We start from the raw sequence: 25,877 nt of genomic DNA, 5'->3' as shown, positions 1-25,877 counted from the left end.
ATTTGTATGATTAGACAACCTTTTCTTCTAGATCTGAAAGGTGGTAAACTTGAACCAGCTTAGGTTTTGTGAACCTAAATACTGAACCAATGTGCTCTCAGTGCCATTTCTTTCCTTATCTTTCTCTCTATCTATCTCTTTCTTTTTGATTAATGATGAACTCATAAGTCCCAGGACAGGGCTTACACCTTGTGATCTTCTGAATAAGTAATTTGCTGTTTTCATGTTAAGACTTACAAGATCCCTATTTTCATTTTTGTATTAAAGGGAGCTGAAAACCAACTAAGAAATATTTTCACTTCCAATGTCAATAGACAGGAGAAGATGGCACAGATGGAACTGCCTAAGTCTACCAAAGCAGGTAAAAGCATTTCCTCCCCCCCCCAAATTCCTCCCCAAACAGTCCTGGCAGAATGCTGTGAAACTTCTGCAATTTCATGCTCAGGCAATATGTCTCCCCCCCCCCACTCAAATCGGCTTCATGATTCTCTCATAGCTCTTCCATTAGATACAGATATTAGCTTGTTTTAGGAAGATCCTATCATTATGACTACTATAAGTCCAGTGTGTAACTATCAGAGTGGGATCCAGTGTTTTACCACATCGAGGAAGTTGTGTAGGCACAAAGTTGTGATCACTCACTAAAACATTCCTGTGGCTGGTATTCAAGAGGAAAGAACCAAGCTACTTTCCAGTTCATAGCAAAGCTGTATTTTCTCACCTTCTATTTTCTCAATGAAACTGTTAAAAAGAATCCACTATAAAGGCCCAATGGTATTGAATTTTTTAACTATTTTAAAGGCTTGTTTCAGCCCCTCCATATTCTGAGCAGGGGTATGAGGGGTGCGGAAATGTTGAAAGTTGAAAAAACACCGTGCTGGGGTAGAAGAGAATGTGGTATCTTCAGCAGAGTTATATGCCAGAGGGACTTTTTTTCAGCAGGAGCAGGGGGTGGGGAGGATGGATTTATACTGAATCATCTTTGTCCTTTCCCTTAGTGCCCCTCGTGAAGAAATTAGACTAGCAATTTAGGAACCCATTGTCTGGCCATGAAATCGCAGCACCTGACCTGCTTATAACTATTAATAGCCTCATAGACACTATACTCCTGTCAAGTGATTCTCAACTCACTGTGTATTAGAATCACCTGGCGAGCTTTTTAAAAATTACAGATGGCCCTGGTTCTGTTGCTACAGATCCTAATTCAGTCAGTTCAGGAAATGGCATGGGCATTGGTGTTTTTAAAAAGAGCTCTAGATGATTGTAATGTAGTCAGGGCTGAGAATCAATGGGTGAGGCTAAGCCGCTAAGTCAATCAGCCATAAAGCAGGATGAGGGAAGGAGTAGAATTAGGGAATAGTGAGATAGTCTGCTCTGTCAGAGTAGTTGGTGTTATTTACATTGACTTTTACTGGGTGGAGCTATTATTTTGTCCTCATTCATGTCACACAACATCATGGATTAGCAAAACAAAACAAATATTGTGTTATTTGAAATTTTAAAAACTGAACAGATAGCATACATGTTTCCTCTGTGGTCTAAAAAAAGTGTAAGACAATCCAATAATATCCACCCAAATATTATGTTATAGTTGTAGGCATTTTCTCGTAGGCCTTCCCATGTCTGGGTCCCTGTGGCCATAGTCATATTGATTTTACTCCTTTGCCATACCACCCATGTCATTCATTGCCCATGCACTGATTTTCAGAAACCAGAGTAAACATGAAAGTAGAAAGCATTTTATTACATCCCATAAACTAGCTCAGTACCTCTGGGGCTTCTTACTGCTTGTGTGTTATTTGCTGTGGTTCTGGTAGGATTTGAAGATCAGAAGATATCTCAGGTGCCTGCCATGAGAAGAGAAACCAGACGATCTTCAGCTCTCCCAGCCGTGCTCCAAGAGCCGGCTGAGCCAGTCTGGTTCTCCCTGGCCAAGAAGAAAGCCAAAGCATGGAGCCATATAGCAGAAATCATGCAATAAATAGCTCCTGGGTGGAGCATCAGCATTTCAAATGATAATTTCCAAGAGCTGTATTAATGCCATTTATTGATTTATTTACTGTAACCATTTTTATTAAGCAAAAGAGCCTTCAAATGGGAATTAAAGCTAATAAATATTTGAATGAAACAAATGCCATGAAAGCCTAATGTTCAGTAGTCACTATGAGCATCTGAAAAGCCAGCATTTCTGCTATAAAAACTGTAAATGTTTGCACTGCTGTACAATTAAGAAATCTTGAACTTTGTGCTTTAGAAGGGAGAAAGCAAAAACATTTTGTTGGAGCACCTAAGATAAGCGTCATTTTCCTTGATCAAATACATTAATTCTAGTGGAAATGTCCAGCTGATTTGACCCAAGGACTGGCTTTTAGGTTTTATCAGCCTAGTTAAATGTTTTAGTTTTTTGGTTGCTGCTCCAAGCTTTGCAAAGGGCCCTAGAAGAGGTGGTGGAAGTGAAAATTCTGGGTCTCCAAGAAAAATTTTGCACAGCCAGTCCCCCAATCGGCCAGTGCCCTTTGAAACACCTTCTTCTCTACACCTGGGGACCCTTAATGCCTACAATTTCTACTAAGCTCTCTCTTTTCACATGCCCCATCTCAACCTGTCACAGGTCTGGCAGCAGTGAGCACCTTTTTATGAGGCAGAACTCCTCTGGATGGTTAGTTCATCAGTGTTTGACCTCTTGCCCCAATGCCACTGTGACCCTCTCCAGTTGCTCAGAAGTGTATCTTCTGAAAGGTATCATACATATTCTGTTTTATAAGCAGTTAAGACCCTGTTGAAATTTAAAATTCTACAGTTGCCAAAAGCTACAGTTTCAGTCAAGAAACCTTCCATGAAGGAAGTCTGGGGCCACTGGAGAGCTCTTACCCCCTGGCTCCAGCCTTAAGGTGGAGACCTCCCTTTAGCCCAGTTTCTTGTCCCTTTCTCTCAGCAAGCTGTTTTACAAGATTTTAACCCAAAGCAAAACTGCCATGGAACAATTAACTTTCTGCTAGCCAGAAGCCTTAAGTAATTAAATCAGCCTCTCCTTGCTCTCACTACTAGAGGCATACACTTCAAAAGTCACTAAGTTCGATGGTCTCCACCTCACAAGTAAACGACTCACCCCAGGTCCTTCCCCTCTATTCCATCCCCCAAACACTAAGGGACTAAGTTCCCTTTGGATGCCTGGACAGTATCTAGCTCATTTTTTTTAGGAGACCCGGAAGTGACTTCTCAGTATAATTTTCACTGTGTCTGCCTCTGTCACCTCAGGGCTACTTTGCTTAAACAGAAATGCAGGCCTAGATATAACTGTGCCTTTAAGGTCTGAGTAGGGTGTTGCCTCATGCAAAAAAACAAAACAAAACAAAAACAAAAAAATAAAAAACAATTCAGAGAGGCAGTGAGGTGCCAGAGCTAATTTAAACACTTGATGCTTGGTTTTGCTGATGGTATATGACACTGTACAATCATATGCTGGATTTTGCATTTTCTCTATAAAACATCTATTTTTCCTGATACTGTATCTTTGCCTTTTTAATAATGCTAGGTTTTTGATTGATTGTGTTTGATTTCCTTTGTATTCCCATAGTGAATAGTTCATTAAGGTAGATGTCCTTTAGCCAGGTAATCATATAGATTGTTTTCCCCTTTCCCCCTTTCCTCAGGGTGGACCACTATTAGGTTATTCCTACTCTAAGAACTCTCCATTAACAATTAATTTCTCACAGTTAATAATGAAACACTGTTTTAAGTAGAGGTTAAGTTTCTTTTTAATGCCTAGAGGTACATTCTGACATTTTCAGCTTCTTTTAGAATTCTTGATTTTTACTATATGTAAAGCAAATAAATTCAATAAAGCCTGTTCTGTAGTATGTCTCTGTCTGTCACAAGGGAGGGAAATCAAATAGGATATTGACAGTTTACACCTGAGAGTTGTCAGAGAAGCAAAATGATCTTAAGAGGGTGGGTGAGGCAGAAAGTGCTTCTATACAGGTGTGCTTAACCAGGCTGATGGCCTCTGGTGGGTATTTGTATACAGGGGAGTGGTATTGAAGAAGAGGTTTTCATCAGTGGAAACACCTGGGGAGCAAAGAGACTGGTGGGAGAGAGAACATTGATGGGGGCGAGTAGAGGGGGCAAGATAGTGGTTGTATTCCAGCCTGGACCAGGGACTAGGTCTATGGGCTATTGGAACAAGCCATTATCAACAGGAAAGGGCTCACTCTTCTCAGATAACAGTGTAATGTGGAATGAACAAGGGGAAGGGGTGATAGATCAGATATTTAACATGGCACTCCTGAAACGTGTAATATTTGTAGAGTTCAAAAAATAATTCAATTAGGGGTCCACATATCATATGTATAAAAATATTTGAAATGTTTAAATCAACTAATCAACCATTAAATAAAATAAGTTGTATCTCTTTCCATGACAAATGTACCTTCATAACCACCTAAAAGTCCAGGTTGGGATTTAAAAATTTCAAACTCCTTTAAGTCCTGCTTCAATTATATGGGAGGAGCTGCCCCATTGCCCCTGCCCCTGCACCTAGACTAGACCCCACCATCTGCTCTGGGCATACACCACCACCACTCTTAGGCCTGGGAACACATATGCCAGTAGTGCAGTCAGCCCTCCCAAGGGCAGCTCCAAGATGAGAACATAGGCCATGGAAGCAGGCTTGGGACTGTTCAGAGGTGCCAGGTACCTGGAGCATGGGGTAGCAGGGGCACACCCCTTGTTCCTGTAGGGAGGGGTGTGGTTGAAAGAGGACCAAAGTGGAGCCTTTAAAGCATGGAGCTCAGGACAAAGATCCCTCTTGCCCGGGTCTCAAAACAGTATTATTACTATACAACTTATACAACATAAACACCAACAAATCAGAACCAGTTTGAAGGTGTTCCAATCACACTATATGGAAAACTGTCTATTGGCTTGCCCTTTTATTTTAGGTAATGATTACAAGAGGTTTGTGCCTCTTTCTCACCATGTGGTTCTAGCCATAAGGAATACATAGTACATTTTATAATGTCAACACTGGTGACATAAAAGATTGTGGAAGTGGTAAGTTTGCTTCATTTTAACAGGAATTAGTGGAACACTCAGTGCCTAGGGCTTTGCAAAAGTATTGTCCCAACCATTCAGGTGGTCAGGGGTTGGGGTGTGTGTGTGTGTGTATAATGCACAAATAACTACTTGGACATGAATGTTCATAGAATCACTATTCACAATAGATAAAAGGTAGAAACAACGTAAATGTCCATCAGTGGAAGAATAAACAAATTGCGGTATATGCATACAGGATATTATTCAGCCAGAAAAAGGAATGAAGTACTGATAGCATGCTACAACATGGATGAATCTCGAAAACTGCTAAGTGAAAAAAGCCAGACACAAAAGTTCATATATTGTATGATTTCATTTATATGAAATGCCCAGAATAAATTCACAGAGGTGGAAAGCAAATAGGTGATTGCCACGGGATGGGGGGATGGGGTGTGACTGCTTAATCGGTACAGGGTTTTGGGGTGATGAAAATATTTTGGAACTAAAGAAGTAGTGGTTGCACAAAATGATGAATGTCATTGACTTTTAAATGGTTAATTTTAAGTGAATTTCACCTCAAGAATGCTAATATGTTAGGATATGAGATGTGCTACACAGAACACAGAAGGTATTACTGCAACCAAGAGAGCACTTAAAAAATCTTAACTAGGGGCCGGCCAAGTGGCGTGTTGGTTAAGAGCTGGCTTGGGACGCCAGAGGGCCCTAGTTCGGATCCCACATGAGGGCCAGTGACACAACCCTCTACAGCTAAGATGGTGAACCACAGCTCGACCTGGAGCTGGGCTGTGGTCAGTCACCGGCGACCGCAGCTGGTGTGTGCTTTTGTGAGTGGCCGTGAGCTGCTGTGAGTGGCCGTCCAATGGCTGGCGAGCAACTGCCTCACTCAGGAAGAGCATAATGATAATACCAACATGGGCCAGTGAAGCAACGTCTTCCACAACTAGACTGACGAACAAAAGGACAGTAACTTGCCTGTTCCCCTTCCTCGATTCCCCAACGCTGTTCCCCTCCCCCAATAAAATCTTTTTTTAAAAAAATCTTAACTAAATGCAGAAACAAAGCTGATAGTCTCAAGCCCCCAGGCCCTGCCCCTTCACTGATCATCTGGTCAAATACGACTTCACCCTTTCCCCTCCTTAAACAGTCTAGAGATTAAGCTCATTTGCTTCCTTTCCTTTTTTAAATTTTCTGATTTTTTATTAGGAAATATTTCAGACCTATACAAAGGTATAGAGAATAATACTATCAATGTCAATGTACTCACAACCCAGTTTAAGAAACGTAACATTGCAAATACAGCTGAAGCCCACTGTGGAGTCCTCCCCAATAGAATCCCCCTCCCTTTCCCCAAGAGGTAACCATCATCCTAAATGAGATGTTTATCTTTCCCACATGCTACATTTGTATGCATCTCCCATAAGCATAAGATATTTGTATCCACAATCAATATGTGGTGACCATTTTCCATGCTTTTTAGACTTCATATACATGGCATTATGTTTGTATCCTTCTGGAACCAGCCTTTTTCCCTTATTCATTTTTCTGCTGCCATCATCCAATCTTAATCCCTCTGTGTCTCAGCCCCTGTGAGTTCTAGGTCTCCTCCCCAGTCCAGCCCTTGCCATCCTGTTCTGTTTACTTGCAACAGTCCCAAGCCAATGAATTTAGGCTGATCCTACCATAGGTGAGCCTCAGCTTCTTCCCCTGTGGCTTTAACATGGTGCTTCTCAAACCTTAGCTGCATCAGAATCACCTGGAAAGCTTGTTAAAAAAGAATGTTGGGCCTACCCTCAGAATGTCAGTGAGTAGGTCTTGAGTGGGGCCTAAGAATTCCTGGGTGATGCTTATGATGCTGTTTTGGGGATCAAACTTTAAGAACCACTACTCCAAATCAGTGTCTGGGCCCAGACTCAGAAGCACCTTCTGGCCTCCAGGCAAGCTGGGCCATCCATGAGGTTTCCTTCAAAACCATGCTCTAGAGCTGCGCTGTCTAGTAGATATATAATGCAAGTCGCATGGGTAATTTTAAGTTTTCTGGTAGCCACATTAAAAAAAAAGAAACAAATTAATTTTAATAGTATATTTTAGTTCAATATATTATCAAGTCAACAAGTAATCAGTATAAAGTTTATTAGTAAGATATGTAACATTTTTTATACTTACAGCACATCTCAAGTCAGACTAGACAGATTTCAAGTGCTCAGTAGCCACAAACGGCTAGTGACTAACATAGTGGAGCAAGCAGCTCCAAAGGCTTGATCTCCAACTCTCTCTTTACTAAAATTGTTCAAAACTTGACATTTTAATTTATTTTGCCTGCAATATAATACTTTAAAACAGGCTTACAAAATGGTGGAAAGTGATACCTTTCAGTGAAGGTAAAGTAGGCAAAAACAAAGAGGTATGAGAGACATTTGAGTCGGAATTATTTATGTAAATAAAATCTGCTTGCATTTCAGTTTATTAATTTAAAACAAACTTATTTTTAACTACAACACATGCTGTCAAATATATCTGTAAAAGGTAAAAGTCAGATATCATTGAATAGTATTTTTTGGGTGATGAACTTCAGAATGATACAAGTATTTAATAAAATTCTCATGGGCTTCTGAAAAAAGCAAAACCTAAAAAGAGTGAACAACAGATTCTTTCTTCTTTCTCCATTTTCTTTCTATTCCTTCCAGCTGCAGGATGAAATGAGAGAAAATTAACCACTACACAACTTTAACCAGCACCAGTGACTTTCTAAATCTGAGTAAATCGTCAGCTCTATGTGTATCTGCTGCATTTGTGTGCTACATCCCATCAAGTAGAGAACACATTTCCCTCTTGTAATCTGCCTTGCAGGATATTTGGTCTCGTCCAAAACATCCAGAGACATTTGGTCCATCCAAGGGCCTTGGCTAAAAGGTCCTTGATATTTGGTCCTGTCGAAAATGTTCATGCTTAGAAAATATCCTGGGTTCAAATTGCCCATAGTTTATTTACACTTTTGGTTTTGAGGATTAATACCTAAAAATGCCATCATGTTTTATTGGTCCAATAATTGTATTGTGGCTGTATTACCAATACTAACGCTTCCTGTCTCAGTAGCCTAGCTGGTAATGGCACACGGGGTTAGGTAGACGGGTCAGGGCTTGAATCTTGCAGAAGAGCAGTATTTAAATATAAAGGACCTTTTGGCATGGACCAAATGTCTCCATGGAAATTTTGGACAGGACCAAATGTCTGGTAATCGTAACCTGCACCCTTGGATATAGGGTGCTCCTATAACCAATGGCTTTAATCATGTGATCATACCAACCTTATCTTCCTCTTGCCTAATATCATAAATGCTTTTTTCCCCCTGAGAGGACATTCTGAGATTTAAATAAATCTCTGCACCTTAAAAGCCTGTGCTCATTCCATAAATGATACTCCTTTACCCTACCAGACCCTCAGTTTCCCTATCTCCCATATGAGAAAACGGCTGTTATTATGAAATATACTGCTGTGAAAGTACAAAAAAAACGTTAATCATTTAAATATACTCAAAAATAACATATACCTTGAGACTTAATTACCAATTCAGTGATAAACAATAATCACACTATAACTAAGTTTCTTTCTTTTTTTGGGGGGGGAGGGGGGAACAGTGTGTTTTTACAGTACCCATCAGCTCCAAGTCAAGTAGTTGTTTCAATCTAGTTGTGGAGGGCGCATCTCAGTGGCCCATGTGGGGATTGAACCGGCAACTCTGGTGTTATGAGCACTGTGCTTCAACTACCTGAGCTAACTGGCTGCCCTGACTAAGTTTCTTTTCATAAAATACAAAATCTACAACCAAGTGAATTATTAGGTATTAATCATTAAATGTGGTCATACTTGAAATTCTTAACTTTTTACTATTTCTAAGTAGTCACATTCTAAAAGGCTTTGTCGCCTAGTTAGTACAGGAGACCGCAATTCTGTGGCCAAGTAATAAAAGCGCAACTAATGCACAGACCAGTGCTTTAGCTCCTGCTTCTAGTAACTGTTTTCTAAAGGCATATTGGCCTTGGGTATTGATACATTTACCATTTGTTAGTAGTCTTACATTCTATTTGTTAGAAGACCTCATAAGAACAAATGAGTAGCCATGAAGTATATTTCAGTACATAATGCATTTTATATTGCTAGGTTTATGAGTATTCTATTAACATTCTAAGTAGGTAAAATTGAATATTTAACTAATTTTAAGCAAATTTTTCTTAATTTACTCGAAGAATTAAAAAAAACCCTAAAGCTGTCAGTAACAGGTAAATGCCAGGAATGGTTAAGGTGATATTAAAAGCTATACACAGATACCTGGGTTTTCCAGGCCCACTCTCTGCTGGGTCCACGTCCATTTCGGGTCCTTCTTGTTCTTTGTTAAACTCCTTTTCTTCTTCCATACTTTCAGTATCTTGGGCCTTTTCCTCAGAGTTTTCACACTGGTATTCAGTTGTTTCTTTAGTGAAAAATAATACAGACTTTGGGACCAGACATTCACAGAAAAAAAATCCCAACTCAAAAAAATGGGGACATCCAGTACTTCACCCTCAGGAGAAGCAGGAGGAGAGAAATAACTAGGAAAAGAACAGCTAAGCACCTTCCTACTGGTTAATACAACACTTCCATGGCCATCACATTTTTGCTGCTTTATCCTTTTCACAGTGACACTATTTCTCTTTCTCCAGTAAACCTGCCACCCTGTGCTGCTTATTATTTCTGGCCCTTCAGAGAAAAAGGGATCAGAATCATCAGGATCTGAAGTATTCTGTATGTTTTGGTCAGAAGTTCCCTGTGAAAATATTTTTGCCAAAGTGACAAATTCTATGCTGAAGCTCACTAGTTCCTCAATCCGGAATATTTAATTTTTACCAAGTGCTCCCATCCCTGTTCATAATGTTTGGGGATCAACTTTCTAAGAATCTCGACATTTTATCAGTCATGAACCAAACATGAGGCATGCCATTTGCTTGTTCTTTCCCTTCAGGCTCCCCTTCCATGTCCTCCCCATCCCCCACCCTCCAACACACCTTTCCCCCCTCGAACATTCGGACATTTGTCTGTGGGCCATGAACTGCACTGATGAGCTCAGATATTTTATCAGAGTTTGGTACAGGGCAGCATATTTTTTCTCAAGACAGGAAAGGTCATTATGGAATTGGGCTTCTTGTTTGGCCCATTCGGTTTGTTGAGGGCCCGGACCCACCCGAGTGAGCATGGCGGGCCAGTGCACCCATGCTGCCCACCCGCAATGGGGCCTCCCAGACCCCGGCGCCTGCTCACCTTCCCAGGCTCCAGCTTCCTGCATGGGCTCCTCCTCGGCCTCGGCCTCAGGCTGGTCCTCGGGCTCTTGGGCCGTGGCCTCCTCTCCTGAGCCCTCGGGCTCCTGGGCCAGGGCACCCTCTCCCGGGCCCTCCGGCATCGGGAGCGTGGGCAACTCGGCCATGCCTTGTGCCATCTGAGGCCCTTCCGGCACTTGCGCGTGGGTGCCATTGGGCCGCACGAGGACATGGTGGTTGAAGTAGACGCGGTACAGCAGCGAGTCCATCAAGTCCAGGAATACGAAACGGAAGCCCATCATGGGAATGTGGTGGGCGCCCATCACCATGTTGTTGGGCCCCAGCACGTTCTCCTCTCCGTCGTCTGCAGGCTCAATGTCAGAGTCTTCCTCACTGCTCCCACTATCCATGGCTCCGGCCATGGCCTGACCAGCCGCCAGCTGCCCCTCTTCCTGCCCTAGGCCCCCAGCGGCGCTTGCGCCTCCAGCCGCCCCTATCTCATCGCCATCGCCCCCGTGAGGCCCTGCTTCGCCGATGACCCTTGCTCCCGCCACGCCCACGGGGCTCTCCAGTCTACCTGGGCCCGGGTTTCCATCCCCTGCAGCCGGGTTTCCATCCCCTGTGGCAGACATGGCACCAAGCAGTACCTCAATCCGTCAGCTATCCGGCTGTGGTGAAGACGGCCAAGATGGCGGCCACCGATCGAGGTGGCTGTCGGTGAGCGGAGGCGGTGGGCAGTGGGGCCTGACGTGAGGTAGATGGGGTGGCACAGGAGCCGGCAGTCGAGGGGACAACAGTCTCTGGTAGTGCCTGAGGAGGCCGCACAACAGGAAAGGCAGGGAGCCGATATCAGGAGCCGAACACCAAGGCCTCAGACAATGGCGGATAAGGCGGGAAAGATTCCGTCAGACCAGTAACAGGGGGCGGGGCCAAAAAGGGCGGTGCCTCTCCTCACAAGCTCCAAGCTCATTTGCTGAGAAGCGAGGATTGACGTGCTATGCGTCCAATGAATGGCCAATGCCCTTAAGTTCTAGGATGGCTCGCAATCGCTTAACTGTTCTTTGAGTCCTTAGGGTCCGGAGCTACCTTTAGGCCCACACAAGTCCTGCCCTTGTAATTGTGTAATTGCCCAAAAACTATACTAGGCCAATATGGAGGTATCCTAGGTTGGCTACACTACTGTAAAGGGCAGAGATTAAATATTTTGGGTTTGGGAGAACTCAAAGGTAAATTTCAGATCGTTCTGTAGATATTTATACAACAAGAGAAAAAACAAATTTCCACAAATATTTTACTGTTGAAACTAAAATTATAATTGCACACAATTTTTATAATATATGTCAATTAGTTGAGAAATGGAATTCTTTGGGGAGAATAACAGTTTGCAATACTGGAATACAAAGTTAGTGTTCTCTATCATCAAAATTGATTGTATATGTCCACCTATTGATCTGTAATGAGGATTTACCTAGTTTATCTTGCAAGTGTTCACACAGATATTGGCAAATATTAATATTAATCCATGAGCTAGGTACTTCCAAATACTGATATCAATCCATAAGCATACGATTTAATTGCACATATTCATCTCTTAGAAGGCATTTATAGAATTATATTAGAATTTTCTCTTGGTACTTGCCTTTTAGCACAATTAAGTGGGTTTGAAATATGGAAATTTCCTTTGTACTTGCACAGAGGTCTGAAAAAAAGCTGCTGGAACTATTGTCTGAGCTTGGATATATATCCACTGCCAATTTGTGTGGAAATAGAGATCTTGCTCCGATTTTAACTTTTGACAGCATGGGAAGTATGTAAAGCAGACTGATATTAATTCAAATGATGTTTGTTGCCATTGAAATGACTTTACCACAGTATAAGTTTTGTATATAAGCACTGTTTGCCTTGTAATTTTAAGTTGAATTTACTAAAACATATTATCAAACCTATAACAAAAGCTAATGTCCAAAGCCATTCAGTGTTGAATTATAAGAATTGAGGGAGATTTTCTCAATCAAAATAATTCAATCTCCACCTTGAACTAAAACCCTCTCTCTCTCTCTCTCTCTCTCTCTCTCTCTCTCTCTCTCTCTCTCACACACACACACACACACACACTTTTACTAGTGTGAAGTCATAGAATTGCTATGTGATAGGGCAAGTGAAGATATCCAGCTTCTATTTCTTTTTTTTTTTTTAGATTTTTATTGGGGAATTGGGCGATGGGAACAGCGCTGGAGAATTGGGGGAAGGGGAACAGACAAGTTGCTGTTGTTTTTTTCTTCAGTCTAGTTGTGGAGGGCGTTGCTTCACTTGCCCAAGTTGGCACCATCATTGCACTCCTCCTGGGCGAGGCAGATCAGTCGCCGGCTTCTGGACGGCCGATCACTGCGGCTGCTGGCCACTCACACTGGCTGCCGGCTACACACAGTAGCCCATGGCAACCCACTGCCACAGGGACTGCAGCCTACGCCGTCGCCGGTGACTCATGGCAACCCAGCTCCAGGTTGAGCTGTTGTTCAGCATCTTAGCTGTAGAGGGCAGTGTCACTGGCCCTCATATGTGGAATCCGAACAACCGGGGCCCTCTGGCGTCCCAAGCCAGTTCTTAACCATCGCGCCACTCGGCCGTCCCTATTTTGTTCTTTATGTTACACTTATAAGTGAAATCATATGACCTTTGTCTTCCGCTGTCTGACTTACTACACTCAGAACAATACCCTCTAGGTCCATCTATGTTGTTGCAGGTGGCAACATTTAACTCTTTTTACGGCTGAGTAATATTCCATTGCATATGTGTACTACCTTTTCTTTATCCATTCATTCATAGAGGGACACCCAGGACGCCTTCATATCTTGACTATTGTAAATAATGCTGCAATGAACGTATGCATGAGCACATCCCCTCAAAGTAGCATTTTGGGTTTCTTCAGATAAGTACCCAGAAGTGGGATTATTAGGTCCTTCTTTGTCTTTTGTTATAGCCTTTGTTTTAAAGTCTATTTTGTCTGGTATAAGTATTGCTTCTCCAGTTTTTTTTTTTTGTTTTTTGTTTTTCCATTTTCATGAAATATCTTTTTCCACCCCTTTACTTTCAGTCTGTGTGTGTCTTTCCATCTGAAGTGAGTTTCCTGTAGGCAGCATATGTAAGGGATTTGTTTTCTTATCCATTCAGGCCCACTAACTTTTTATTTATTTATTTATTTATTTATTTATTTATTTATTTATACATTTTATTGGGGAACTTGGGGAGGGGAACAGTTTTGGGGATCTGGGTGAGAGGAACAGCCAAGTTGTTGTCCTTCAATCTTAGTTGTGGAGGGTGCAGCAAGCTTAGCTCCAAGTCCAGCCATGCTGCCCAACTCAAGGTGATGTGTTTAATTAGTTGTGGGTGAGTGTAGCCACCATTCCATGTGGGAGTCGAACCAGCAGCTTTTTTGTTTTTGTTTTTAAGATTTTTATTGGGGGATTGGGAGATGGGAACAGTGCTGGGGAATTGGGGGAAGGGGAACAGACAAGTCAGCAGCTTTGTTTTTAGCAGCACATGCTCTATCCACTGAGCCACCCAGATGGCAGCTCAGTTCAAAGTGCCGAGTTCAGTCTTTTAGTTGTAGGTGGGCCTAGCCCACCATCTCAAACAGACCATCTTGTTTTTAGGAGCACGTGCTGTCATGAGCTGAGCCATCCTGCTGCTTGTTGGCAGCTCAGTGGCAACTCAGCTCGGGCGCAGCTCACTGGCCCATGTGGGAATCGAACCGGTGACGCTGTTGCTCAGAGCTCACACTCTTAATCAACTGAGCCACTCAGCCAGCCCCACATTGCATTTTAGACTTTGGGGTTTTTAAGTGTTTTTCAAACTAATTTCTCCATTTGGTATCTATACATACTTGTGAGTTAAGCCAAGCAGGATTTACTATCTCCATTATCAGCATTGCTGAGGTGTAGAGAGGTGAATCATTTGACCGAGTTAACCATGCACACTTACTCACATGCATACAACATGCTGTCAGAACTTTAGCTTGAACCCAGGCATCTCAGCTTCTCATCTGCTCCGCTCGGACGAGACACTGACTTGAAGGAAAGAAAGAAAATAGGTTCTGAATGTCTTTGGGTCAGCCCCCCCTATCTTTTTATTGGAGCATTTAATCCATCTACATTGAAAGTAATTGTTGGTAAGTATGTTGTTATTGACGTTTTATTATTCATATATATATATATATATATATATATATATATATATATATATATATTCGTCTTAAAGAAGTCTCTATAAGATTCCTTGTAATACTGGTTTATTGCTTATGAACACCTTTAGCTTTTTCTTGTCTGGGAAGCTCCTTTATATGTCCTTTGATTCTAAATGATAGCTTTGCTGAGTAGAGTAATCTTGGTTGTAGATCCTTACTTTTTCATCCCTTTGAATATTTCCTGCCAATCACTTCCAGCCTGCAAAGTTTCTGTTGAGAAATCAGCTCTGGCAGTCTTATGGGAGCTCCCTTGTAGGTAACTAACTGGTTTTCTCTTGCTGCTCTTAAGATTCTCTCTTTACCTGAAACCTATGTAACTTCACTAACAATTTTCACCCCAATAAGCTTTAATTAAAAAAAATATCTTTGTCTTTAACTTTTGGCATTTTAATTATGATGTGTCTTGGTGTGGGCCTCTTTGGGTTCATCTTGTTGGGGACTCTCTGTGCTTCCTAGGCATGTATGTCTATTTCCTTCACCAGGTTAGGGAAGTTTTCCATTATCATTTCTTCAAATAGGTTTTCAATCCCTTTCTCTTTCTCTTCTCTTTCTGGTACCCATATAATGCAAATGTTGGTACACTTGATGTTGTCCTAGAGGCCCCTACATTCCTCATTTTCGTGAATTCTTTTTTCTCTTTGCTATAATGATTAGGTGTTTTCTGCTACCTTATCTTCTCAATCACTGATTTGATCTTCTGCTTCATCTAATCTACTGTTGAATCCCCATAATGTATTCTTCATTTCCATTAATGTGTTCTTTATTTCTGAATGGTTCTTTTTTATGTTTTCTATCTTGATGTTTTGTTTCCTACCTCTTTGTTGAAGTTGTCCCTGAGATCACTGAACATCCTTATAACCAGTGTTTGGAACTCTGCATTTTTGGGTTGCACAAACTTTTGAGAGACCCTAGGAAAGTCTGCAGCATGAGCCAAGGCAGGCAGTTTGTATGTAAAAAACACTGGAAGTGGCTTGGGTTTGCCCGAAAGTTGGGCAGGGTGGGGTCTCAGAATCACCAGGACATCATGAATGAATGGCATTAGTTAGCTTGATGGAGACTCAGACATCGCAGATGCCTGGGTCTGCACGCTGGGAAAGGAGAGGGCTCAAAAAAGAAGCAATGGCTTTGGCCAGCTCCTCCACCTGGGAGAAAGCTTCCCCTCCAGCCCTTGCCCTGAAGCCAGACTATTCAGTTTCCCCCTTTTGGCCCTGTCACCTCTCCAGCTGCAGCCCCAGTGCTGGAGCTCAGAGCCAGTGATTCTGTCTGTGAGTCCTTGCACAGTTCCTTTAAGAGGAGTGTCTGGGACTTCAGCTGCCCTCTGTTTCAATCAACCACAATCTCTGCTGGTTGTCACAATCAAAAATCATGGGGACATCTGTCCTTAGATAGAGCCCTGGGCTGGGGAGGGGCTGGGACTGGTGCCTCCTCTGGGAGGAGGGGGAACCTCTGCAGCCAAGATATCCCTCCTGATTTTTAATGGTCACAGGAGGATGTGGGACCAGCCTGTTCTGAGTCTGTGCCCCTCCTACCAATCTCAAGGTGCTTTCTTCTGTATGTCCTTAGTTGTAGGGCTTTGATTTAGCAAGATTTCAGGCAATTCTCAGTGATGGTTGTTTTGTAGTTTAGTTGTAATATTGATATGGTGGTGAGAGGAGGTAAGCCCAGTGTTTACCCACTGTGCTATCTTGACTGGATCTCCAGGAGTTAATTTTTTTTTCAGATAAAAACCCTTTTGTGGGCTGGCAGAGACCCTGCTTCAACTCTTCCCATAGCCGACTTCTCATTCTTCAAGTCTCAGCTTCAATGTCATCTCCTCAAAGAGGTCTTCTCTGACCTCAATCATTCTCTATCTCAATACCATGTCTATTTCCTTCAGAGAGCTTATCACCATCTGTACTTATAAGTTTGCTTGTCTGTTTTCCTCACTGTAAGCTCCATGAGAACAGAGACCTTACTTGTCTTGTGCAATGCTGTACTTCCAGCGCCTAATACACAATCACCCACTGAGACGTGACAGTTGATGAAAAAGAAGGAAACTCCTGAGGAAAGAATGCAAAAACCAAAGAAGAAAGGGTCTAGCTTAGCACCTTGCTCAAGTGCCTCCTGCCATCCTGAATGACATCAGAAAAAGTCTCTTTTATAGGGAAAGTGCAGGCTCGGCCAGCCATTCTTAACTACAGCAGCACATCAGAATTATGTAGGGTTTTAAAAAAATAATAACATAGCTAATCATGCCTACCACTTCAAGGTTGTGATTCAGTCGGGAGGGGCGGGGGGGGGTGTTGTGCAGGGGCTCTGGCAGAGACTCTCAGTGCACTATCTAGAATATGCCACTGGGTGGAGCAGTGTGACTGTGTTTTGGAGTGAGATCCCCTTTGCTATAGGGCCTCTAGTATAGGCAGAGAGGGCAAATTACAAGTTTATGATTTTTTTTTTGTGGTGGTGGTGGTTTTCACAGCTCTGACCTCAGATTGTCTCATTCCAAGAGGGTTGGCTAGGCAGTACCTCCAGAAAAGTTTTATTCTTGGGTTTTATTCCTTGTCCTTTTCAGTTCACAATAAAAGGACATCTACCTAAAGCTTTTCTCACCTCTCCCACAAATCTCTGCCACCATCCTCTAACCTCCAGCCCTCTACTTTTTTTCCCCAAAACTTTATTGAGATACAATTGAGATATCACAATGTGTAAATTTACGGTGTACAAAAGTGATTATTTGATACACATATATATTATGAATGGATTACTACAATAGGGTTACTTAACACCTCCATCATGTCACATAGTTACTACCACATTTTTGTGGTGAGGACATTTAAGATTTACTTTTTTAGCAACTTTCAAGTATAATACAGTATTGTTAACTATAGCCACTATGCTATACATTACCTCCACAGAATTTATTCATCTTATAACTGGAAGTTTGTACCCTTGGGTGAACATCTCCCCATTTTCCCCACCCCCCTAGCACCTGACAACCACCATTCTAATCTTTTTTTCTATGAGTTTGGCTTTTTAAGATTCCACATAAGTGAGATGATACAGTATTTGTCTTTCTCTCTCTGACTCATTTCACTTAGCATAATGCCCTCAAGGATGTCCATCCATGTTGTCACAATTTCCATTTTTTACAGCTGAATAATATATATATATATATATATATAATCTCCAAGAAAAGTATACACATTTTAAGAAAGGAAAAAACTGTATTAAAATTTTAATAATATATACCAATAACAAAGATGAATACAAATCAAGTTTGACTTCTGCGATTATAAGAGGTGCTCATAGTGGTTACCATCAGCATCCAGACACTTCTTATTACGGCGAACTACTGCTTGAGCAACGTTGACCAAAGTGTCCACTTTGCAGCTCATGCCATTTCAATTTCTTCGCACAGCACCATGCGTCTCAAACTTATCATGAATGCGTGCAATTGTTAGGCATGTTGGAGGTCCTGTTGCATACTCATGCTTCCATTGTCGTTGTACTTCCACAACACTCTCGAATTTCAAATACCACTTCAAAATCGTCTTGTCCTCCTTGAAGGACAACCATACTTCTGCCATTTTCTTTGTCCTACCTGTCGCATGGTGAAGCTAGCACTCATTTGATTAACACCATCTTTTGAGCGAATGTCATACCACACATTGCTACCATAATTCAATTCAACGTCGAAAAGTAATACATAGATAACATCTCTTAAAATGTGTATACATTTTGTTGACACTCCTGGTACATGACATTTTTTATCCATTCATCCATAAATAGACATTTAGGTTGTTTTCACATCTTAGCTATTGTGAATAATGCTTCAAAGTATATGGGGATATAGATTTCTCTTTGAGATAGTGATTTCACTTCCTTTGAATATATATATACCCAGAAGTAGGATTGTTGGATCATAAGGTAGTTCTATTTTTAATTTTTTGAGGAAACTCCATACTGTTTTCCATAGAGGCTGCACCAGTTTACATTCCCACTAAGAGTGTACAATGGTTCCCTTTTTTCCACATCCTCACCAGCACTTGTCATCTCTTAAGTTTTTGATTATAGCCATTCTGACAGGTGTGAGGTGATATCTCATTGTGGTTTTGGTTTGCTCTTCCCTGATGATTAGTGATTTTCAGCATCTTTTCATGTACCTGCTGGCCATCAGTGTCTTCTTTAGAAAAATATTTATTCAAGTGTTGTGCTCATTTTAAATTATTATTATTATCATCATCATTTTGCTATTGAATTTTATGAACATATATATATTTTGGATGTTAACTCCTTATCAGGTACATAGTTTTCAAATTAACTTTTCATTTTAAAAAAATTGAGGGTTTTTTTGCTGTGTGAAAGCATTAAAAAGTTCGATGTAGTCCCATTTGTTGATTTTTGTTTTTATTGCTTGTGATTTGAAGCTAAAAAAATCATTGCGAAGACCAATGTAAAGGAATTTTCCCCCTATCTTTTCTTCTAGGAGTTTTATAATTTCCAGTCTTACATGTAAGTCTTCAATCCATTTCAAGTTAATTTTTGTGAGTGGTGTAAGATAAGGGTTTAATTTCTTTTTTTTTTCGTGTAAATATCCATTTTTCCCAAAACATTCTATTGAAGAGACTATCCTTTCTACATTGAGTAATCTTGGCTCCCATGTGAAATGTTAGTTGACCATATATGAGTGAGTTTATTTCTGGGCTTTCTATTCTGTTCCATTGATTTATGTGTCTGTTTTGTGCTGGTACCATGCTGTTTTGATTACTGTTACTTTGTAATATAGTTTAAAATCAGGAAATGTGGTGCCTCCAGCTTTGTTCTTTCTAAGGATTGCTTTGACTATTTGAGGTGTTTTGTTGTTCTGTACAATTTTTAGTATTGTTTGTTCTATTTCTGTGAAAAAGTCATTGGAATGTTAATAGGGATTGCAATGAATCTGTAGTGCCACTTTCGTTTCTCTTCTCTTTTACCTCTTTATCTTGTCTTCCTCTTTTTTTTTTTACCCTGGGAACCACTCTGTGCCCTGGTTTCCTTACCTGTAAAATGAGGATGAGGGTAGCATTATTGTGAGAATAAGGAGAAACTATTGGGATGTTGGAAAAGTCATGAGGCATTTTTGCAATGAAAAACATAGAAAAATCCGTCATGAATTTTTAGACAACCCAATATATGTCAAATTGCGTTGATCTAACTTGGCATATGGTACCTTCATAGACCCTCACAACAATGCTACCCTGATCCACATAGTAATGGTAGCTGCTCTGTTTAAGCAAATACAGCTTTATTAATACTTATTTTCAAGGATATGTATTATGTGAGTTATGTCTGAAGAGCATTTAGGGGGAAATCCACATGCACTGCTCCCTTGTCTTTTTCTATCCAACATTAACCAGCTTCTGAGTGAACAGGATGTGGAAGGGGTAGAAGAGGTAGCAGAAATAGCTAAGAAAAGGTGTTTTGTTTTCATCTGAAAATGGAGATAATAATAGTACTTACTTCATATGCTTGGTGTGAGTATTAAATGAGTTAATTCATGTAAAAACTTAGAACAGAGCCTGGGACATCAATAACATATGAGGTCTCAGCACACAATTCCTGCCCTCAAGTAGCTTAGAGTTCAGTTGGAGAGATAATATTCATGTAGTAAAAGGTAATTCACAGTACAAGTCACCACTTATTATTACATACATAGATTGCATGTAGTTTTAGGCCCTAAGATATGGTAATGAGAAAAACGGTCTCGGTGTAACTTGAGAGTGCCAATGAAATAGAGCAAACAATAAAGGCATCTAGATCAGAGCAGTGAGAAAGTTCTTTTGGGTGGAATGGTCAGAGATGTCTTCATGGAAGAGGTAGGGCTTTGGGTAGATCTCAGAAATATGCCAGGGGCTGGGTAGATAGAGATAGAGCAATGCAGTCGGGGCAAGAAAATGTGAGCTTAGAGACCGAAATGCTTATGGGATGGAGATGGAGCTCAAGCCTATTTGAAATATACTTAATGAAGCCCCTTGCACATGACCTTCTGGTAAAACACTAAACTGAGAAAGAGAAATTCATTTCCTAACATCCAGGAGCTAGCCTGGCACTATCAGCTAGGTCTTGGTGTTGCTAGGAGCTGAAATGGCACTAGTAGCAACACCAAACTAGGGCTTGATATTCTGTTGAACATAAACAATTTCACAGGACATCAATATCAGACAAATCAACTCTGCGACTATGATGGATCAAGGCAAAAACAAAACCACTCCATAATGTTCAAACCCAGGCAAAATATAAATATTGTCCAAGCCATACAAATGACCAATTTTCTCTCTCTCCCAGCTAACAAAATGACCACTGTTTCTTTACCAATTACAGCTTCTACCTCCCACCCCAGATAAAATGTATTGTAATGCTCAGTTACAGAATTGCTCTGCTTTCTGACAGCACCAAACCTAGAGTGAACGACAGCTTCCTCTGACCCTCCCCAAGTCATCCAACCAAAGCTTGAATCCTATAATAAGTGTTTTTATGACTCTTTTCTTGAGACAACTCACATTTCTTCACGGTGTTCGTTTTCTCTCACTGCAACAAGTGATAAACCCAACTTCATCATTATATGTGTGTTCCTGGTAGTCTTTGGCTAGATGGCATTGACATTATCACTACAACAATCGAGGGCTACTGATGCAGACCTGCCACTTAGCATCATTTTAAGAATTCTCAGAAATAATTCCAGAAGTGTCTGACACAAAAGCAGCCCCACCTCATACAAATGAAATGACAAAGGCAATCAATCACAGGATAATGTAGGGACAGAAAAAATACTTTTTTCAACAACAAATCACAATCCCACAATCACAGTGTAGAGTATTTTACTTTTTTCCTGATCATACTCCAGTAACAGAGATAACTCTGTTCTTATCTGCAACTGTTCCTACACCAATACATGGACAGTGTCTTTCCATTTTCTTATAATACTTTCATCCAAGGCTGGTATTTTTTTCTGTAATCTCTGGCAAAGAGCCCTGGGAAGATGGGACCCAACTTCAGGCTAGTTAAATACAGAGCCAAACATAATTTACTTATGGTCTTAGTATCAGGAGAAAATTGCAATTGATGCTCATGCAGGAACCCTCTTGTAGGTATTTTTTAAATGCTTCATACAGACACAAAATTTATGGCATTCCCCCAGCCCATTCTCAATTGTTGTTTTTGAATATTCATTTGATTCCAAACTATGCTAACCCACTGACAGAGTAGAAGAAGCAGTATAATTAAAGTATCTGACACTAATCTTATTCTCAAGGTGTGTACAACCTGGCTGGGAAGACAGCAAATCACTGAGAAACTGAACAAGAACATGGATACAGAAGAGTGTACTAAATTACATGGTTCTTTGAATGCCACATGAACTTGTCCCATAAACGCAAGAGTAATTTTACAACAAGAGTTCACCATGGACCAGGTGAGCCTAGGAAGGTTTTTTGAAGGAAAAATGGAGGGTAAAATTCAATTTAGATCAAAGGGTTTTTTTTGGGGGGGAGTTATCCTTTAATTTATCTTTATTATAAAGTGAATTGGGATAATTAATTTTGAGGTGGTTGTATAATGCTCCTTTAGGACCATTGGAATCAACCGAGGATGTCCCCAAAGCAGTGCTAGAAATGTTCACTTTTTACTGCAATAACAGCTCTCCTGGGATGTGTTGTCAAGCAGCTACCTGCACATTTCATCAAATATAAAATTTCCCACATTTGGAAAAATCATAGAATCATAAGCATGTAAAGGTCTGCAACTTCTGATTTGAAGAGTTTCCAGGAAGCATTCCTATATCACCAATATCTGCAAACCCCCACCTGTCACAAGTGACTAATATTCATCCTCACCAGCATTCTTTGTTGTCACTATATTTTATTTTAGCCATTCTATAGATATGTAGTCATATACTCATTTTCATATATAACATTTCATATAATTTGTTCCCATGCATTGCTCTGTGGTTTCACTTTTTTTCCAACATGTTTTATATATATATATATATATATATATATATATATATATATATATATGATTCCACACAGTGTGATTTTTTATTTAAGTATAGTTGGCATACAATATTATATTAGTTATATTGGTTTCAGGTATACAATATAGTGATTTGAAATTTTTATACCTTACAACAAGATCACCCCACTAATTCTACTAATCATCTGTCACCATACAAACTTATCACAGTATTATTGACTATATTCCCCTTTTCCTTTTTTACCCACTCCCATCCCCCTCCCTTCTGGCAACCATTCTTTGGTCTCTGTCTAGTTTGTTCATTTGGGGTTTCTCTTTCTTTCTTTCTTTCTTCTTTCTTTTTTTCTTTCTTTCTTCTTTCTTTCTTTCTTTTTTTAATATTCCACATATAAGTGCAACCATACAGGATTTGTATTTCTCTGACTATTTCACTTAGCATAATACACCTAAGTTCATCCATGTTGTGGCAAATGGCAAGATTTCATCCTGTTTTGTTGTTGTGTAATATTCCATTGTATGTATATACCACATCTTCTGTATCAATTTATCTCTCAATGGACACCTAGGTTGCTTCCATATTTTGGTTATTGTAAATAATACTGCAAAAACATACAGATGGCCAACAAACATGAAAAGATGCTCAACACTACTAATGATCAGAGAAATGCAAATTAAAACCATGATGAGATATCACATCACACGTGTCAGAATGGCAATCATCAATAAATCAACAAACAACAAGAGTGGTCAACAATGTGGAGAAAAGAAAACACTCGTGTGCTGTTCATGGGAATGTAAAGTGGCATAGTCACTGTGGAAAACAGTATGGAGGTTCCTCAAAACACTAAAAATAGGATATAAAGATCCAAGATGGAAGGGGAAATAAACACTGTGCCTGCTTCCTTCCATGAACACATTAAAATTACAACTAAAGTATAGCACAACCAACCTGGAGAACCATCTGAAGCCTAGCTGAACAGAAGTTTTATAAGTAAAGATGTAAAGAAGAAGCCACATTGAGACTGGTAGGAGGGGCAGAGACACGAACCAGGGTGGCCCTAAACCTTCATATGGTGGTTGAGAATCAGGAGCAATATCTTGGTCACAGAGGTTCCCCTCAGAGGAGCGAGGGGCTCCAGGGTCCCCAGCCCAGAGTACTGGTGCTAGGAAGAGAAGCCTCCACAACATCTGGCTGTGAAAAACAGTGGGAATTCCAACAATCCAGGTGAGACAGAAGGCTGCGGGAAACCCAGACCTAGTCTTAAAGGGCCTGCGTACAGATTCACTCACTCACAGGCACTCACTCTGGGCTCCAGCAAAGGGTTGGTGACTTGGGGGACGTTGGAGGCATATGGCGGGCAGACTGAGGTGTGTGGCTTTGTAGCAAGGGCTAAAGGACAGTCATCATTTTCCCTGTGTGGGGTCCTTCTCCAGTGCAACTGGCAGGTGGGTGCCATCTTTCCTCTGTTGAGCCTTCTCCCAGATGGCCAAATCCAAATCTGAGTTGGTCTGGTGAGCTCCTCTGAGACCCTGCCACACCCAACTCCCCAAACGAGAGAGGAACTTTCTCGTGAGCAGAAATCCCCATCCATATTGCATTCTCTTTTGAAAAACTATCAGAATCCGCAGGCCTCAGGTGGGTGGCGACTGGCCTTAGTGTGTTCTGAGACTTTTGCTCTACAGCTCCAGGCACAGTATTGGCACCAAAGTAGAATCTACGTTAACCTGGTGAATGCAACTCTTCCCAATCTAGTGACTCTCTGAGACCCTGCCTCATACAACTTGCATACTTCAGGAGGCTTTTTCAGTGGCTGAACCTTAAGGAAGCTAGCAGGTGGCAACAGGCCTTGGGGTGTCCTGGCTTTTTGCTGAGCTACCCCAGGCCTAGTCTGGTGGCAGCCATCTTTGGTTTGCAGTGTGGCCTCTCCCACACACCTCCAGGTTTAGGACAGGCAGCAAACAACTGCAGATCACTTTGTAGCTCCTACCAGGTAATCCCTGGACAGTCACAGGCAGTGAGTAACCTGGTCTTGCACCAGAGTCCCTCCCAAGTGGCCCAGAATCAACATATTTGGAGGTTGGCTTCAAACCACAGTAGAGCACCATCCAATTAGCCCCACAAGCAACACACACAAAGGGTGGTCTCAAGAGGCACCAGAGCCCACTGGAGTGAATCCTACTCAGTAGGGTAAGACCCCCCCCCCCCCCCCCCCCCCGCAGCAGCCCATAAGCTGTGGACATGGCCAATCAGACTGGGGACCAATTCCACCCACTGACATACCAATAGTAACCAAGATTCAACTGTAAAAGTAGAGCACACACAGCCCATACAAAGGACCCTCTGGGAGCACCCAGAACAGGTTACCAGGGAGACTGTGCCAGAGTCCCACAGGGCCCCTACTACATAAGGCCACCAGCCAAGACTAGGAGACATAGCAGATCTACCTAATACATAGAAACAAACACACAGAGGAAGCCAAAATGAGGCAACAAAGAAATATGTCCCAAATGAAAGAACAGGAGAGAACTCCAGAAAAAGAACTAAACGAAATGGAGGCAAGCAACCTACCAGGAACGAAGTTCAAAACAACGGCTATAATGATGCTCAAAGAACTTAGTGAGAACTTCAACAGAAAGATAGCAAGCATATAAAAGACATAGAAACCATAAAAAAAACCAGTCAGAAATGAAGAATACAATAACTGAAATGAAGAATGCAGTAGAAGGGATCACCAGCAGACTAGATGAAGGAGATGATCGAATCAGAGATTTGGAAGACAGAGTAGCAGAAAACACCCAATTAGAACAGCAAAAAGAAAAAAGAATCTGAAAAAATGAGGATAGTTTAAGAGACCTCTGGGACAATATCAAGCATAACAACATTTACATCACATCAGGCTACCAGAAGGAGAAGAGAGAACGCTAAGGATTGAAAACTTATTTGAAGAAATAATGACAGAAAACTTCCCTAAGCTGGTGAAGAAAATAGATATACAAGCTAAGAAAGCACAGAGAGTTCCAAACAAGATGAACCCAAAGAGGCCCACATCAAGCTGTGTTCATGTCAACCTGTGGCTGTGTCTTGCTGAGTGGCGTTCATTATTGTTTTTGTGTGCCATCGTGAGAATGTCTGAGCTTGAATTAGAGCAATGAACAAACATTAAATTTCTTGTTAAACTTGCCAAGAGTGGAAGTGAAATTAGGGACATGTTAGTCCAAGTTTATGGGGATAATGCCATGAAGAACATGACTGTGTACAAATGGATAAAACATTTTTTTAAAGATTTTATTGGGGAATTGGG

General features: G+C 41.2%; 2 protein-coding genes and 1 pseudogene across 2 annotated transcripts in view; 2 read left to right on the top strand and 1 right to left on the bottom strand.

Moving 5' to 3' along the window:
- KIAA1210 (KIAA1210 ortholog) overlaps positions 1 to 3,777 on the top strand; it is a 120,505-nt gene extending 116,728 nt beyond the window's left edge. Inside the window, exons 11-12 of the mRNA XM_019667838.1 lie at positions 268 to 361; positions 1,818 to 3,777. Coding sequence (XP_019523383.1) covers positions 268 to 361; positions 1,818 to 1,981 — 258 coding nt within the window. The 3' untranslated portion in view covers positions 1,982 to 3,777. The remainder of the gene's footprint in view (positions 1 to 267; positions 362 to 1,817) is intronic.
- A 3,935-nt stretch (positions 3,778 to 7,712) lies between these two features.
- On the bottom strand, positions 7,713 to 10,975 carry CT47C1 (cancer/testis antigen family 47 member C1). The gene is made up of 3 exons (XM_019667837.1): positions 10,348 to 10,975; positions 9,382 to 9,523; positions 7,713 to 7,739 (listed from the first exon to the last, which is right to left on the bottom strand). The coding sequence occupies exons 1-3, from the start codon at positions 10,973 to 10,975 to the stop codon at positions 7,727 to 7,729; spliced, it is 783 nt and encodes a 260-aa protein (XP_019523382.1). The 3' UTR covers positions 7,713 to 7,726.
- A 56-nt stretch (positions 10,976 to 11,031) lies between these two features.
- LOC109396203 (40S ribosomal protein S4-like) overlaps positions 11,032 to 25,877 on the top strand; it is a 17,376-nt pseudogene continuing 2,530 nt past the window's right edge.

This window comes from Hipposideros armiger, unplaced genomic scaffold (assembly GCF_001890085.2).
Source record: "Hipposideros armiger isolate ML-2016 unplaced genomic scaffold, ASM189008v1 scaffold_508, whole genome shotgun sequence".
Classification (NCBI taxonomy): Eukaryota; Metazoa; Chordata; class Mammalia; order Chiroptera; family Hipposideridae; genus Hipposideros; species Hipposideros armiger.
The sequence above is the reverse complement of the archived record's forward strand: the minus strand, read 5'-3'. Positions and strand labels throughout refer to the sequence as shown.

What these genes read in the sequence shown, in the direction of transcription:
- CT47C1 (XM_019667837.1), bottom strand. Translation starts at nt 10,975, where the DNA reads ATGTCTGCCACAGGGGATGGAAACCCGGCTGCAGGGGATGGAAACCCG. An exon ending in GGAAGCTGGAGCCTGGGAAG is followed by an intron (nt 9,524 to 10,347) that starts GTGAGCAGGCGC and finishes TTTTCACTAAAG; the next exon opens with AAACAACTGAATACCAGTGT.